This window comes from Mobula hypostoma, chromosome 23 (genome assembly GCF_963921235.1).
Source record: "Mobula hypostoma chromosome 23, sMobHyp1.1, whole genome shotgun sequence".
NCBI lineage: Eukaryota > Metazoa > Chordata > Chondrichthyes > Myliobatiformes > Myliobatidae > Mobula > Mobula hypostoma.
In genome coordinates, this window is record NC_086119.1 from 59,728,164 (window position 1) to 59,743,739 (window position 15,576).

Genomic DNA, 15,576 nt, shown 5'->3' on the forward strand with positions numbered 1-15,576 from the left:
AAATAGAGCCACTGGCATGCCTTGTTCATGATTACACCTATGTGCTGGCCCAGAATAAATCCTCTGAGATGTTGACGCCCAGACCCAAAGCTGCTCATCCTTTCCACTGCTAACCCCTGGAGGAGGACTGGCACACCTTCTGAAGTCCACAATCACTTCCTTGGTCTTGCTGAAGACGAGTGTAAGTTTGTTGTTGAGGCACCCACCATCTCTCTAACACAGACTGGATCTCAGTCCGATATCTTACTGAACATTTAGCTCAACTTTCTCATCTCTGGAAAAAGACCAGAGTGCAAGGGTTTGGTATGGTATCTTGGACAGAGGGGTCTGGATAACATGCACAATGATGGGCAGAGTACAATATGCACATATATAGTGATAATTATAGTACAAGTGCAGAATATTTACCCAACACCTTGCAAAAACATGCACTATACTTTCACACACACTGCAAACATTAACTGTACATATGTAACATACAGCATAAAAACACGTGAACAAACACATTGCACTGATGGTCTGAGATAAAAGGACAATTTACACAATGAAAGTTGCTGAATTTAATTTATTGTTGCAAGGAATTACCTACATGATGTCAAGAATCACATTTCTGGCTTATCAGCCACTATTAATATAAGACAACAAACAAAACTATTACTGTGCATATCATGGTGGGATGGTCTTAGGATCACAACCTAGCCAAAGGTGGAGTTATCCCAGCCAACATTAGCGGGATTCAGATCCTGGAAAGTGATGTACATCCTGCGGGTCAAAAAAAGGAAAAGAAATCAGCAAGCAGCCCAGACAGGAATCCCTTTCTGAGCAAAGCAGACTAAATCTGAAATTCAGTAAGCTAAAACATGCTTGGTGCTGCAACTCTCCAAATCAAAGCAGCACCCCACCCAGACCTTTGTATTTTCTGTAACCCGTGGGGCTCCTCCCTTGAAGCTCAGACTGATAATTATCCTTTGATTATGAAAGCACTCCAGTGGGTTTCAAATGATTAGCCACACATAGCAGAACTCTGAGAGGATGCCAGGTGTGGGAGTGGCAGATAGTCTCTGAGATGAGGTACCAGAGAACTCACTGTACACCCAAACCTGTCAGCCCCACCGCCACCCCACCCAGCCAGCCTTACCTGTCAGCAGAAATGTGCAAGTGCTTGTTCACCAATTCAAACAGCAGTCTGGAGTAGTGCTTGTTCTGCTTGTTGTTGATTTTGCCAATGCTGGATAAAGAGGCAAGGGCACAGGGATCCGAGGATCCACCGAAATGCATCAACTGGTCGGGCACAATGTGCACTGCGATATACTGAAAAACACATGAAGAGTTCACCAGTTACGTCCTTGCTCCCAGCACAGGCTGAGTAGTCCACAGGGGGAGGCATCAACACTACTCAGAGGAACAGCTGGGGGTGGGGGAAGAGGAGACTATCAGCTATCAGCTCAATTTCTTGGATGTTTTCCATGGACTCCTAACCCAACATCCAATCCCAGTCATCACCCAATACATCCAATTCTGGCCTAGTCACTTCTACTTCCCAATCACGTTGCCACTCCTAACCCCACACTCACTTCCACTCCTACTTCCCTGGGACTCCATGCAGCCCAGCCCCATGAGCTGAGCTTTGCTCATGCCAGTGTCCCTGTCGGAGGGTGCACTGGGGCCTCTCACCCATGCAAAGCCCTGGCAGCAGACAGAACTGCTCTGGGATGAGGGGAAGGTAATTTGGTTAGTAAGATTTAGCCCCCCCAGGCCGGGCAATCCGGTTAGTAGGAACACTGCACCCCATTCACCTTCAAACCTGATCTTGCATTCAAACTACACGCACAATCACCTTAACTCTTCCCTTCTGGCTGCTTGCATCACTGACATCTATCTTTGTGTAATCAGCCTCCACTGAGGACTTCACCATTCAGGATCAGAAAGGGGGCAATCAGAAGGTAGTGCCAACAGGTTATTCAATACAACAAAGATGAGGAGAAATTTCTGAACCAGAGGGTGGTGAAACTGTGGAATTTATTGCCATAGGAAGCTGTGGCAGCCAAGTCAAAGGGTACATTTAAAACAGAAGTTAATAGGTAAGGGTCCACTCCCATACTCCTCTCCTCCCTCACTCTCCGCTCCCCTACTCCTCTCCTCCCTCACTCTACTCCCCCACTCCTCTCCTCCCTCACTCCTCTCCTCCCTCACTCTCCGCTCCCCTACTCCTCTTCTCCCTCACTCTACTCCCCCACTCCTCTCCTCCCTCACTCTACTCCCCCACTCCTCTCCTCCCTCACTCTACTCCCCCACTCCTCTCCTCCCTCACTCTCCGCTCCCCTACTCCTCTCCTCCCTCACTCTACTCCCCCACTCCTCTCCTCCCTCACTCTACTCCCCCACTCCTCTCCACCCCCACTCTCCGCTCCCCTACTCCTCTCCTCCCTCACTCTACTCCCCCACTCCTCTCCTCCCTCACTCTACTCCCCCACTCCTCTCCTCCCTCACTCACCACTCCCCTACTCCTCTCCTCCCTCACTCTCCGCTCCCCTACTCCTCTCCTCCCTCACTCTACTCCCCCACTCCTCTCCTCCCTCACTCTACTCCCCCACTCCTCTCCTCCCTCACTCACCACTCCCCTACTCCTCTCCTCCCTCACTCTACTCCCCCACTCCTCTCCTCCCTCACTCACCACTCCCCCACTCTCCTCCCTCTACTCCCCCACTCTCCTCCCTCACTCTACACCCCCACTCTCCGCTCCCTCACTCCTCTCCTCCCTCACTCTACTCCCCCACTCCTCTCCTCCCTCACTCTCCGCTCCCCTACTCCTCTCCTCCCTCACTCTACTCCCCCACTCCTCTCCTCCCTCTCTCTACTCCCCCACTCCTCTCCTCCCTCACTCACCACTCCCCTACTCCTCTCCTCCCTCACTCACCACTCCCCTACTCCTCTCCTCCCTCACTCTACTCCCCCACTCCTCTCCTCCCTCACTCACCACTCCCCTACTCCTCTCCTCCCTCACTCTACTCCCCCACTCCTCTCCTCCCTCACTCTACTCCCCCACTCCTCTCCTCCCTCACTCCTCTCCGCCCTCTCTCTACTCCCCCACTCCTCTCCTCCCTCACTCACCACTCCCCTACTCCTCTCCTCCCTCACTCTACTCCCCCACTCCTCTCCTCCCTCTACTCCCCCACTCTCCTCCCTCACTCTACACCCCCACTCTCCGCTCCCTCACTCCTCTCCACCCCCACTCTCCGCTCCCTCACTCCTCTCCTCCCTCACTCTACTCCCCCACTCCTCTCCTCCCTCACTCTACTCCCCCACTCCTCTCCTCCCTCACTCTACTCCTCCACTCCTCTCCTCCCTCACTCGCCGCTCCCCTACTCCTCCTCCCTCACTCACCGCTCCTCCACTCCTCTCCTCCCTCACTCCCCCACTCTCCGCTCCCTCACTTGCCGCTCCCCTACTCCTCTCCTCCCCCACTCCTCTCCTCCCTCACTCTACTCCCCCACTCCTCTCCTCCCTCACTCTACTCCCCCACTCCTCTCCTCCCTCACTCACCACTCCCCTACTCCTCCTCCCTCTCTCCGCTCCCTCACTCCTCTCCTCCCTCACTCTCCGCGCCCCCACTCTCCGCTCCCCCACTCCTCTCCTCCCCCACTCCTCTCCTCCCTCACTCTACTCCCCCATTCCTCTCCTCCCTCACTCTACTCCCCCACTCCTCTCCTCCCTCACTCTACTCCCCCACTCCTCTCCTCCCTCACTCTCCGCTCCCCCACTCCTCTCCTCTCTCACTCTCCGCTCCCTTACCCCTCCTCCCTCACACCTCACCACTACCCTTCCTCTCCCTCACACAACCCTACCCCTTTCCTCCATTACACTCCCCTCCCCTCACACTCCAGTCCCCTACCCCTCTCCTCTCTCACTCCCCTCCCTCATTCTCCGCTCCCCTACCTCTCACCTCCCTCACAATCCCCTCCCTTCTCCCTGAAAATCCATTCCTTCTCCTCCCTCACACTCCCCTACCCCCTCCTCCCTCCCATTCCCCTCCCTACTCCCCTCCTCCCTCCCATTCCCCTCCTCACCTCACCTCCATTCCACTCCCCACTCCCCTCCTCCCTTCCATTCCCCTCCCCTCCTCCCCATTCCCCTCCTCACTTCCATTCCCCTCCCCACTCCCCTCCTCCTCCCTCCCATTCCCCTCCCCACTCCCCTCCTCCTCCCTCCCATTCCCCTCCCCACTCCCCTCCTCCTCCCCTCCCATTCCCCTCCCCACTCCCCTCCTCCTCCCCTCCTCCCCCTCCTCACCCATTCCCCTCCCCACTCCCCTCCTCCTCCCTCCCATTCCCCTCCTCCTCCCCTCCCATTCCCCTCCCCTCCTCCCCCCATTCCCCTCCTCACTTCCATTCCCCTCCCCACTCCCCTCCTCCTCCCTCCCATTCCCCTCCCCACTCCCCTCCTCCTCCTCCCTCCCATTCCCCTCCCCACTCCCCTCCTCCTCCCTCCCATTCCCCTCCCCACTCCCCTCCTCCTCCCTCCCATTCCCCTCCCCACTCCCCTCCTCCTCCCTCCCATTCCCCTCCCCACTCCCCTCCTCCTCCCTCCCATTCCCCTCCCCACTCCCCTCCTCCTCCCTCCCATTCCCCTCCTCCTCCCTCCCATTCCCCTCCCCACTCCCCTCCTCCTCCCTCCCATTCCCCTCCCCACTCCCCTCCTCCTCCCTCCCATTCCCCTCCCCACTCCCCTCCTCCTCCCTCCCATTCCCCTCCTCCTCCCTCCCATTCCCCTCCCCACTCCCCTCCTCCTCCCTCCCATTCCCCTCCCCACTCCCCTCCTCCTCCCTCCCATTCCCCTCCCCACTCCCCTCCTCCTCCCTCCCATTCCCCCCCATTCCCCTCCTCCCTCCCATTCCCCTCCTCCTCCCTCCCATTCCCCTCCTCACTTCCATTCCCCTCCCCACTCCCCTCCTCCTCCCTCCCATTCCCCTCCCCACTCCCCTCCTCCTCCTCCCTCCCATTCCCCTCCCCACTCCCCTCCTCCTCCCTCCCATTCCCCTCCCCACTCCCCTCCTCCTCCCTCCCATTCCCCTCCCCACTCCCCTCCTCCTCCCTCCCATTCCCCTCCCCACTCCCCTCCTCCTCCCTCCCATTCCCCTCCCCACTCCCCTCCTCCTCCCTCCCATTCCCCTCCCCACTCCCCTCCTCCTCCCTCCCATTCCCCTCCTCCTCCCTCCCATTCCCCTCCTCCTCCCTCCCATTCCCCTCCTCCTCCCTCCCATTCCCCTCCCCACTCCCCTCCTCCTCCCTCCCATTCCCTTCCCCCCTCACTCTCCCCATCCCATCGCCTCACCCCTACCCATCCTCCTTCGCCTCTCTCCTATCCTTCTTCCTCCTCACTCCCTGCCCCCGGCCCTACCGCTCTCACCCCTCCCTCTCCCTCTGCCCCTCCAGCCGCACTCCTTTGCGTCATTGAAATGTCGACGAATCCCTGCGAGAAGGGATGGAGCGTCTCCGGTCACCTCAGCAAGCGGCGCAGGTCCCGCTTACCTTCTGAGGCTTTCCCATTTGTTCACTCAGCAGGGCCGTGATCTCCTCTGCCAGCACGTCCGGGATGTTCGAGCGGCTCAGATTCGTGCTCAGGACAAAAGTCGGCATCTTTGCTTTTGCTGCTGACCCGACCTCACACTGCGGCAAGCGGCAAGCGGCAAGCGGCAAGCGGCAGGCGGCAGCACGTGGTCACCGTCCTCCCAACACCAGAGGGCGCGGTGGGTACCGACGCGCACACCACCAACAAAGGGCCAGGCGCCGGTGTCCAGCACTCTTCCCAACACCAGAGGGCGCGGTGGGTACCGACGCGCACACCACCAAAGGCCAGGCGCCGGTGTCCAGCACTCTTCCTAACACCAGAGGGCGCGGTGGGTACCGACGCGCACACCACCAAAGGCCAGGCGCCGGTGTCCAGCACTCCTCCCAACACCAGAGGGCGCGGTGGGTACCGACGCGCACACCACCAACAAAGGGCCAGGCGCCGGTGTCCAGCACTCTTCCCAACACCAGAGGGCGCGGTGACCACCAAAGGCCAGGCGCCCATTTCCGAGTGACCCAAAACTGAAGATCTTACAAATGCAGTACTCCCAACACTATTATTGTCGCCAAATTTGGATGACCAGCCTTATGTCCTCTTAAATTAACCCAATAAACCACTGGTAACTATAACGGTATAAAAGTACTTCACACATTTCTACCAGTAATGCTGAAATCGAAGGTGATTTATTAGCACCACAACATAATCTCAATGTTTGAGCTTGAATTTTATCTCGGGGCTTTACTGCTGGTACAGCTGACCCATGAGCAACACACCCAAGGACAGATCTGATTAAAGCAATATACGTTTGTTTATGTGACCTCCTACTCACATCTTTTTTTCTAACCTGCAGGAGCGAATGGTCATACTGAAGAGATTCTGCAGATGCTGGAAATCCAGAGCAACACACAAAATGCTGGAGGTCACCAGAGGTAAAGCCTGAAGAAGAAATGAGGTAGAAGAGGAGAGTGGGCCATGGAAAAACAGGAAGGAGTAGGGGCACCAGAGGAAGGTGATGGGTGGGAGAGGAGCAAAGGGTGTACGAGGGGAGACATAATGGAGAATGGAAAAGAGAGAAGGGGGAGGGAATTACTGAAACTTAGAAAAATCAAAGTTCATGCCATCAAGTTAGCTGCTACCCAGATAGAATATGAGGTTTTGTTCCTCCAACCTGAGAATGGAATCATCGAGACAGTAGAGGAGGTATTGGACCAACATCAGAATAGGAATGGGAAGTAGAATTAAAATGGGAAATCCCACTTGTTGTCCTACTGAAGTAAAATGGGCTATGAAAATTATTGCAGTCATACAAATAATTTGGACAGTAACATAAGCCAGACCTTACATTGTTGTTTATTACCATTTATCTTTGAATACATTTTCACAATAGATATTGATAGTTTGAAGTAATGTTGTAAAACATTCGTGAACAGTAAACAATAAATGTAGAACATACATCAGGAGTGCATCAGATGCATCAGTACAAAGCACAGCATGATGTAAAAGGAGGCTTCACCTCAGCTTAGCACCCATTTGATGATCTCATCAAGGGTCACTGGGTATCAACAGGCAATCTTTAACAGGTCAAATAAATAAGACTTGAAAATGTCAAAAAGATAGAGTGCTCCGTGATCAACAAGTAGTTTAAGCTTCTGGTCAGTTACCCTGTCGAGTTTGGTGTTCAGCCAGTACCTTCCCAGTTTTCACATACTAACATATGAACTCTTTGGAAGGACTTGCCTGTGAAGTCCCAGTGTAAACTCATCACCTTAGGTTCACCATGAAGGTATGATGGAGATTCCCTTACAACGTAAATGAGTTGCTGAGGCTGGTCCCACGAGCTTGCAGTGTGCTCCAACAACCCTAGCTACTGTTGGTGAAGGTATCAACCAGCTGGCTTTAAGATGAAGAACAGAACTGTAATCTTTGTCAACCTGGATACCAGAGTGGCTTTGATGCTTTGTAAGAGAATGGATTGAATTGATGATAGAATGAATGGAGAAAAAGACATCCCAATTGTATTTACTGTATATATTATGAATAAAATCTTTACTATCATTCCTCTGCATATCAACTCACCATAATAGGTGTGGTGAACTGAGAGGAACATGAGTTTGTTTCTGCAGTATTAGTGTTGTGAAGGTATTTGGCTTGCACAGAAAAAAGAAACGGAATGCTTAGAGGTTTGTAACAAGACTGGCATTATTTCATTTTCACTGGTCAACCATACCCATCTGCTGATTGAGATGGCCATTTTACAACCACAATGGCCTTTTTATATCAGTCACTTACTTAAAATCCGGATGCACAGCGGCCCCACAGGTAATGGTGCTGTCTCAGAGCTCTCGTGACCTATGTTTGTGCCTTGCCTCAGGTGGTGTGTGTGGAATTTGCACTTTCTCCCTGTGCCCACATGTAACTAGAGAAAGATCTTGTCAGAATCCTCAGATCAACTCACAGGAAGGCACTGAGCCCCGAAACCTTTCCAGCAAGCGCAGAGAGCAATAAATCTAAGCAGTAAACTGAAATCCCAGAGAGACAGCTCAAGTCTCCAATTAATGTTAAATTAGATCCCAAAAAGTAAGCACTGGAGTGGAGAAAACAACTAGGACTTTTCCAACATATTGATCACCTAGTTTTCACTCCTGATGGTACACTTTGACTTTCTGCAAGTTGAAACTAATGTAAGCAGAACTTTGGAAAGGGCGGTCACTGAGCTATGCAGAAAGTCCAATCAGAGGGTGTTATGTTAAGAGCTGGGAGCAGTGGAACAGAAGTGCCAGCTGATTACTTAAGCCCAGAACTCCTGCTCCCAGCCAATGCTTGTGGAGTGTGCGGTGTGAATCGCATTTAACAGCATACTGGAAATGGCCAAGACAAGGACTTCCTAGACCATGGCAAAGGGCAATGAAGAGACCGAGTGGGACTGTGCTCACTAAATTCCCTCCCTAAACGATATAATGGGCAAGTTGTTCAATAGTTTGACCGTTTTACACTCATTTTTATGGAAACCATGTCTCTGAACCCAACTGTGAGACACTGCTACAAAATCCAAAATCAAATCAATAGAGACTACAGACACTTTTAGAATATTAAAATTTAAGAGACACCACCAAAACCTGTGTAACAGCATCACAGCACTCCACTGGCAGGTAACATTTTCATGTCACCTTTCTGTCTGCTGTGGCTGAGGCAGAGGTATCTCTCCTCAATTTACAAACTGTGATTTTGTCCTGTTCCACATTCTCAAACCCAACCGTCTAAGCTAATTCTCCAATGCAGCACAGAGGACGAAAGAGGCACATTTTCCCTTTTGCATCATATTAAAACATTCCCATAACACTAGTCCGTGGAGCAGCAGGATTCTCACAACAAAACAGATTGGTCATTATCATATTGCTGTTTATGCTGTGCACACATTGACTGCTGTGCCTCCTACATTAGTTACTTGACAGGCTGTAAGATGCTTCTGCTCAGCCCAAGGGTGCAAAAGGCACTTTGTTTCTTTATTCTATGTTAACAGTAGGCTCCTTACAACCCTCAGCAAAAATTCAACCGAGAACACAGAGTGAATCAAACCCACTAACAGCAAAAGGCGAAACCAGACAAAGTAATTACAGCCTTGTTATTTTCAACCAAAACCATTCAAAAAATATAACAAATCCAACATCCAGAGCCTCAGTGCCCACCCCAGTTGTAGAAATAGTTTCCACAATGTCAGCATACTGACTGGAATTGCAGCCCACAAAAGGATCTGAGCTCAGAGCTGTATCTCACTCACCACCTTCCAGTGGTTGCATCTGTTGCAGTTTTTGATGCTAACCTCTTACAGTTTGGTAGCAATGACAAAGACCTCTGGAACGTTCTGAGACAGTCTTCTACGAATTGCCACCGAGCTGCCCCCCATCCTCTTCCGGTTTATTTTCCGAAACTCTCCTGTGATCTCCAGAACAGTTTTCCCTTTAGTTTCTGGCAAAATGATGAAGACGTACACGGCAATGATCAAACAGTCGCCCAGGAATATGAGGAAGCAGAATGGACCCAGTCCCTCCTGGGAAAGCAAGAGACAGCAGCATGAACACTCACTAGTCACACCTTCAACATGCAAACTCACCCCTGTCATTCTCAGGATTCTGCCAAGGCAGCTCTAAAGGTACCTCCTGCTACCACGACATCTGGAAAATTCAAGCGTACACATACAAGAGAAAAGAACCCAAGAGATTCTGCAGATGCTGAAAATCCAGACCAACACAAACAAAATGCTGGAGGAACTCAACAGGTCAGGCAGCATCTATGGGGAGGAATAAACTGTCAACATTTTGGGCTGAGACCCTTCATGGGACTGAAGGAAGGGGGCAGAAACCAGAAGAAGAAGATGTGTAGAAGGGATGGAGTACAAGCTGGCAGGTGATCGGTGAGAGGGGGTAGGTAGGTGGGTGAGTGGGCTCGAAGTGAGAAGCTGGGACGTGATAGGTGGAAAAGGTAAAGGGCTGAAGAAGAAGGAATTTGATAGGAGAGGAGAGTGGACCATGGGAGAAAGGGAAGGAGAATCACTAACACATCCAACTATAAATTCAAAAGCAATTCTTCACCAGGGAAACTATTAGTAATAGATTTCACAACCACAAAGCATCATTAGGGTGACCAATAGAAATGCAAATAAGCACATGGAGCAAAGCATATAAATGATATATTAACAGGGATTGGCGAAGAAGGAAACACCAGTGGGGCATAAACTGGGCTTGGACTTGTTTAGCCAAAATAAACTTGTTTCCATGTTTTAGATAGCAGTATCACAGAAGGGTGAGCCTGACAGCAGTCATAAGTATTAAACAATTTCAAAATAACATCTCAACTCTTGTGTTCAATGTCCTGATTTATGAAGGCCAATGTGCCCAAAGCTCTCTTTAAGATCCCATCTGCCTGTGATGCCACTTAGAAGGAATTATAGATCTATATTCCCAGATCCCTCTGATCTTTCTACTTTAGGACAGCATTCTGTCTGTAAGTACTTGGACAGACAGGGTCTGATTAGAAATAGTCAATGTAGCTTCTTGCATGGTAGGTCAATGTCTAACCGATCTTATAGTGTTTTTTTGAGGAGATTACCAAGAAGGTTGGTAAAGGAAAGGTGGTGGATGTTATCTACAAGGCCTTTGACAAAGTCCTGCATGGAAGGCAGGTCCAGAAGGTTAAGTCGCTTAGCATTCAGGATGAACTAGTGAATTGGATTCAATTTTGACTTAGCAGAAGCTAGACTGTGATAGTAAACAGTTGTCCCTCCGACTGGAGGTTTATAACTAGTGTTGTGCCACAGGGATAGGTGCTAGGTCCATTGTTGTTCACCATCTATATTAATGATTCAACTAATAATGTGGTAAACTGGATCAGCAAATTTGTAGATATCAACAAGCTTGGGGGCATGGAGGGTAGCAAGCACAATTATTCAAGCTTGAAGCATGATATAGACCAAATGAGAAAATGGGCTGAAAAATGTTAGATGGAGTTTAACATAGACAAGTGTGAGGGTTGCACTTAGGGAGGATCAAACAGGGTAAGACTTACACAGTAGATTGTCGGCTACTGAGGTGGAGGTGTGCAGTAGAAAGAACAGAGGGATCTGGGAATACAGATCTATAATTCCTTGTAAGTGGCATCACAGGTAGATGGGATCTTGAGAGCTTTGGGCACATTGGCCTTCATAAATCAGGACACTGAACACAAGAGTTGCGATGTTATTTTGAAATTGTTTAAGATGTTGGTGAGGCTGAATTTGCAGGTCTGGTCACCCGCCTACCTACCACAAACAGGAAAAATGTCAATAAGCTTGAAAGAGAGCAGAGAAAATTCACAAGGATGTTGCCTGGTGTTGAGGACCTGAGTTATAGGGAAAGGGAACTTAATTCACTGGAGCACAGGAGAATGAGGGAGGATATTCTAGAGGTAAACATATTTATGAGGATTATAGATACTGTGAGTGCATGCAGGCTTTTTCCCCTCAGGCTGAGTGAAACTAGAACTAGAGGTATATCTTTACTATAGCTCTTTCTACCCTGTTTCCTGTAAAAACGCTATTCCCTTCTCTCAGTTCCTTCGTCTCCGCCGCATCTGTTCCCAGGATGAGGCTTTCCTTTCCGGGACATCAGAGTTGTCCTCCTTCAAAGAACTGGGTTTCCCTTTCTCCACCATTGATGCTGCCCTAACCACATCTCCCCCATTTCCCAGACTTCCGCGCTCGCCCCCATCTTCCTGCTTCCTGAACAGGGATAGAGTTCCTCTCGTCTTCATCTACCACCCCATGAGCCTCCACATCCAACACACTACTCTCTGCAACCTCAACCATTTTCAACAGGATTTCACCACCAAGCACATCATTCCCTCCCCTCCCCACTCTCAGCTTTGTGCAGGGATCGCTGCCTGTGTGATCCCCATAACTATTTATCCCTCCCTACCAATCTCCCTCAGGCATAGATCCCTGCAAGTGACAGAAATGCTACACCTACCTGTTCCTTTAACTCCTTTTTGGGCCACTAACAGCCCTTTCAGGTGAGGCAAGACTTCACCTGTGAATCTGCAGGGGTTGTCTATTGTATCCAGTGCTCCCAATGCAGCCTCCTCTACATTGGTGAGACCTGACATAAACTGAGGAACCACATTGTTGAACACCTCTGCTCCACCTGCCAAAAGGAGAATTTCCTGGTGGCCAATGATTTTAATTCATATCCCCATTCCATTCTGACATATCGGACCATGGATTCCTCTTTTGCCATGATGAAGCCACTCTCAGGATAGAGGAGGAATACCTCATATTCCATCTAGATAGCCTCCAACCTAATGGTATGAACATTGATTTCTCTTCCGGTATCCCTCTCCCTTCCCTCTTCTTTTATTCCCTGCTTTGGCCTCCCACCTCTTCTCCTCCCCCTTCTCCTCCCCTGCCTATCACCTCCCCCTGGTGTCCCTCCTTTTTCCCTCCCATAATCCACTCTCCTCTCCTATCAGATTCCTTCTTTTCCAGCCCTTTATCTTTTCCACCCACCTGTCTTCCAGCTAGTCCTTCTAACCCCTCCCCCCACCTTTATACTGGTATCTTCCCCCTTCCTTTCCAGTCCTGAAGAAGGTTCTCAGCCTGAAATGTCGACTGTTTATTCATTTCCAGAGACGCTGCCTGACCTGCTGAGATCCTCCAGCATTTTGTATGTGTTGCACTAGAGGTCGTAGGTTGAGGAGGAAAGATGAAGTACTTAAGGAGAATTTGAGGGGAACATCTTCACTCAGAGGTGGTGTGAGTGTGAAACAAGCTGCCAGCAGAAGTTGTAGATGTGGGTTCAATTGTAGCATTTAAATAGGGTCGTGGACAAAAGAGGTGTGGAGAGCCATGTCCCAGATGTAGGGAGATGGTTCTAGACTGGCATGGGCTAGATGGGCTGAAGAGTCAGTCTCTTTGCTCCGGAGTCCTACGTCTCTATAACCATGCCAAAGCAACGGAAGGTGTTACGGGTCATCAGTGGAGTACGTGAGCTGAAGAACAATAGTAGATACCACGGGAATTAGACTGAGCAGCCTTCCTTTCCCAGGGTTTCTCTATCACTGTACTTACTTACCACAATATACGGGAAGATCATTCCCATGAGGACGAGTCCTAGCCACTGGAAGGAGCCATTAATCATGAAGGCAACAGGCCGGTATGGCTGAGTAAAGATTTCGAAGGGAATGATTGCAGTCACACCCGCTGGAAAGGCAAGCAATTGTAGCATCAGTATAGACCGTCACAGTGACTTGGCAGTGCTGAGACTCCAGAGCTATGTTCCCGCTAAGCTGCGCGTGCACACGTTTTTCAACCAGTGCACAAAGGAAATTAATGTGCGCACAAAAGGTTAGTTACCTAAAATAATGTAGTAATTAATAATTATTGAAAATAATCCTTTAGCTAAGTGTTTCTGTTAACTAGTCAGTTTTTCAAATACCACAATGCACGTCACTAATTTACATCACCTCACCTTTCCTGTTCCGAGTTGTACAGCTGCATCACGGCAGCAGCCATCTTTGGTGGACAGTGTTCATATCGTAAAGTTTACAAAGATCTGTTTCAAATCCTGTTGATAGCTTACTAAGTTTTTATTGAAAAAGATCAGTCAAATAACCCTGTGGCTAAATACTGTCATAAGAATTTGATAAACATCACATACAAAGTAGCTTTACAGGTTTTAAGTGATGTCTTTGATGAACTGGCTGCACTGTGCAAGATTCTGCAAAAGAGTGGCCCTGACACCGATTGATTCGCTTCATTTTGCGCGAGGCAAAATTAACAAGATAAGAAAGCAGTATCTGGGAGACAATGTTTTGTGGAGTGACAAACAAACTTTTGCTAAGCCAACAACATGAAGAAAACATCGCAGTAGATACAAAGAGGACGGGTTACACTTGAATCCTAGGGGGACCAATATCCTGGCGGGGAGATTTGCGAGGGCTACTGAGATGACTTTAAACTAGAATGGTTGGGGGGAGAGAATCAAATTAAGGAGACAAGGAGAGGGGAGGTTAGTTCACAAATAGAGAAGGCAGGTGTGAGGGAGGATAGGCAGGGGACAGAGATCAGGAGCAATCAGACCAAAGATGTAGGGGACAAGGAAGAAAAAGATAACAAAGTTGTTTGCTCCATTAGGGATAAACAGAGAGTGGGAGGTGGAGAGTTTCTTAAATGCATCTACTTTAATGCTAGGAGCATTGTAAGAAAGGTGGATGAGCTTAGAGCATGGATTGATACCTGGAAATATGATATTGTAGCTGTTAGTGAAACGTGGTTGTAGGAGGGGTGTGACTGGCAACTAAGTATTCCAGGATTTCGTTGCTTCAGGTGTGATAGAATAGGAGGGGCAAGAGGGGGAGGTGTTGCATTGCTTGTCAGAGAAAATATAACAGCGGTGCTCTGGCAGGATAGATTAGAGGGCTCGTTTAGGGAGGCTATTTGGGTGGAATTGAGGAATAGGAAAGGTGTAGTGATGCTTATAGGGGTGTATTATAGACCACCTAATGGGGACCGAAACTGGAGGAGCAAATTTGTAAGGAGGTATCTGTAGCAGATATTTGCAGAAAGCACAAGGTTGTGATTGTGGGAGATTTTAATTTTCCACACATTGACTGGGAAGCCCATTCTGTAAAAGGGCTGGATGGTTTGGAGTTTGTCAAATGTGTGCAAGATAGTTTTTTGGAGCAATACATAGAGGTACCAACTAGAGAAAGGGCAGTGTTGGATCTCCTGTTAGGGAATGAGATAGGGCAGGTGATGGAGGTATGTGTTGGGGAGCACTTCGGGTCCAGTGATCACAATACCATTAGTTTCAATATAATTATGGAGAAGGATAGGACTGGACCCAGGGTTGAGATTTTTGATTGGAGAAAGGCTAACTTTGAGGAGATGCGAAAGGATTTAGAAGGAGTGGATTGGGACAATTTGTTTTATGGGAAGGATGTAATAGAGAAATGGAGGTCATTTAAAGGTGAAATTTTGAGGGTGCAGGATCTTTATGTCCTGTTAGGTTGAAAGGAAAGGTTAAAAGTTTGAGAGAGCCATGGTTTTCAAGGGATATTGGAAACTTGGTTCGGAAAAAGAGAGGAATCTTCAATAAATATAGGCAGCTTGGAGTTAATGAGGTGCTCGAGGAATATAAAGAATGTAAAAAGAATCTTTAGAAAGAAATTAGAAAAACTAAAAGAAGATACAAGGCTGCTTTAGCAAGTAAGGTGAAAATAAATCCAAAGGGTTTCTACAATTATGTTAATAGCAAAAGGATAGTGAGGGATAAAATTGGTCCCTTAGAGAATCAGAGTGGACGGCTATGTGTGGAGCAAAAAGAGATGGGGGAGATTTTGAACAATTTCTTTTCTTCAGTATTCACTAATGAGAAGGATATTGAATTGTGTAAGGTAAAGGAAACAAGAAGGGTAGTTATGGAAAGTATGACAATTAAAGAAGAGGAAATACTGGCGCTTTTAAGGAATATAAAAGTGG

At 49.1% G+C, this 15,576-nt stretch overlaps 2 protein-coding genes across 3 annotated transcripts in view; both read right to left on the bottom strand.

The window, feature by feature from the left end:
* Positions 1 to 547: 547 nt before the first annotated feature.
* mif (macrophage migration inhibitory factor) lies at positions 548 to 5,710 on the bottom strand. Of its 2 annotated transcripts, none has more exons than XM_063031799.1 (3): positions 5,528 to 5,710; positions 1,139 to 1,311; positions 548 to 762 (listed from the first exon to the last, which is right to left on the bottom strand). In XM_063031799.1, the coding sequence occupies exons 1-3, from the start codon at positions 5,633 to 5,635 to the stop codon at positions 696 to 698; spliced, it is 348 nt and encodes a 115-aa protein (XP_062887869.1). In that variant the 5' UTR covers positions 5,636 to 5,710; the 3' UTR covers positions 548 to 695. The 2 variants fall into 2 exon arrangements, with proteins under 2 accessions (XP_062887869.1, XP_062887870.1); XM_063031800.1 differs by lacking the exon at positions 5,528 to 5,710 and adding an exon at positions 1,838 to 2,026.
* Positions 5,711 to 6,995: 1,285 nt separating this feature from the next.
* Positions 6,996 to 15,576, bottom strand: part of LOC134337032 (solute carrier family 2, facilitated glucose transporter member 11-like) — a 52,872-nt gene continuing 44,291 nt past the window's right edge. The window contains exons 11-12 of the mRNA XM_063031798.1: positions 13,169 to 13,296; positions 6,996 to 9,615 (exon numbers count right to left, since the gene is read on the bottom strand). Of these exons, the coding sequence (XP_062887868.1) occupies positions 9,391 to 9,615; positions 13,169 to 13,296 (353 nt within the window). The 3' untranslated portion in view covers positions 6,996 to 9,390. The remainder of the gene's footprint in view (positions 9,616 to 13,168; positions 13,297 to 15,576) is intronic.

Coding starts and splice junctions, on each gene's coding strand:
- mif (XM_063031799.1), bottom strand. CDS start 5,635: ATGCCGACTTTTGTCCTGAGCACGAATCTGAGCCGCTCGAACATCCCG. Junction 1,312..5,527: donor AAATGGGAAAGCCTCAGAAG/GTAAGCGGGACC, acceptor TGTGTTTTTCAG/TATATCGCAGTGCACATTGT. Junction 763..1,138: donor TTGCACATTTCTGCTGACAG/GTAAGGCTGGCT, acceptor TTTGACCCGCAG/GATGTACATCACTTTCCAGG.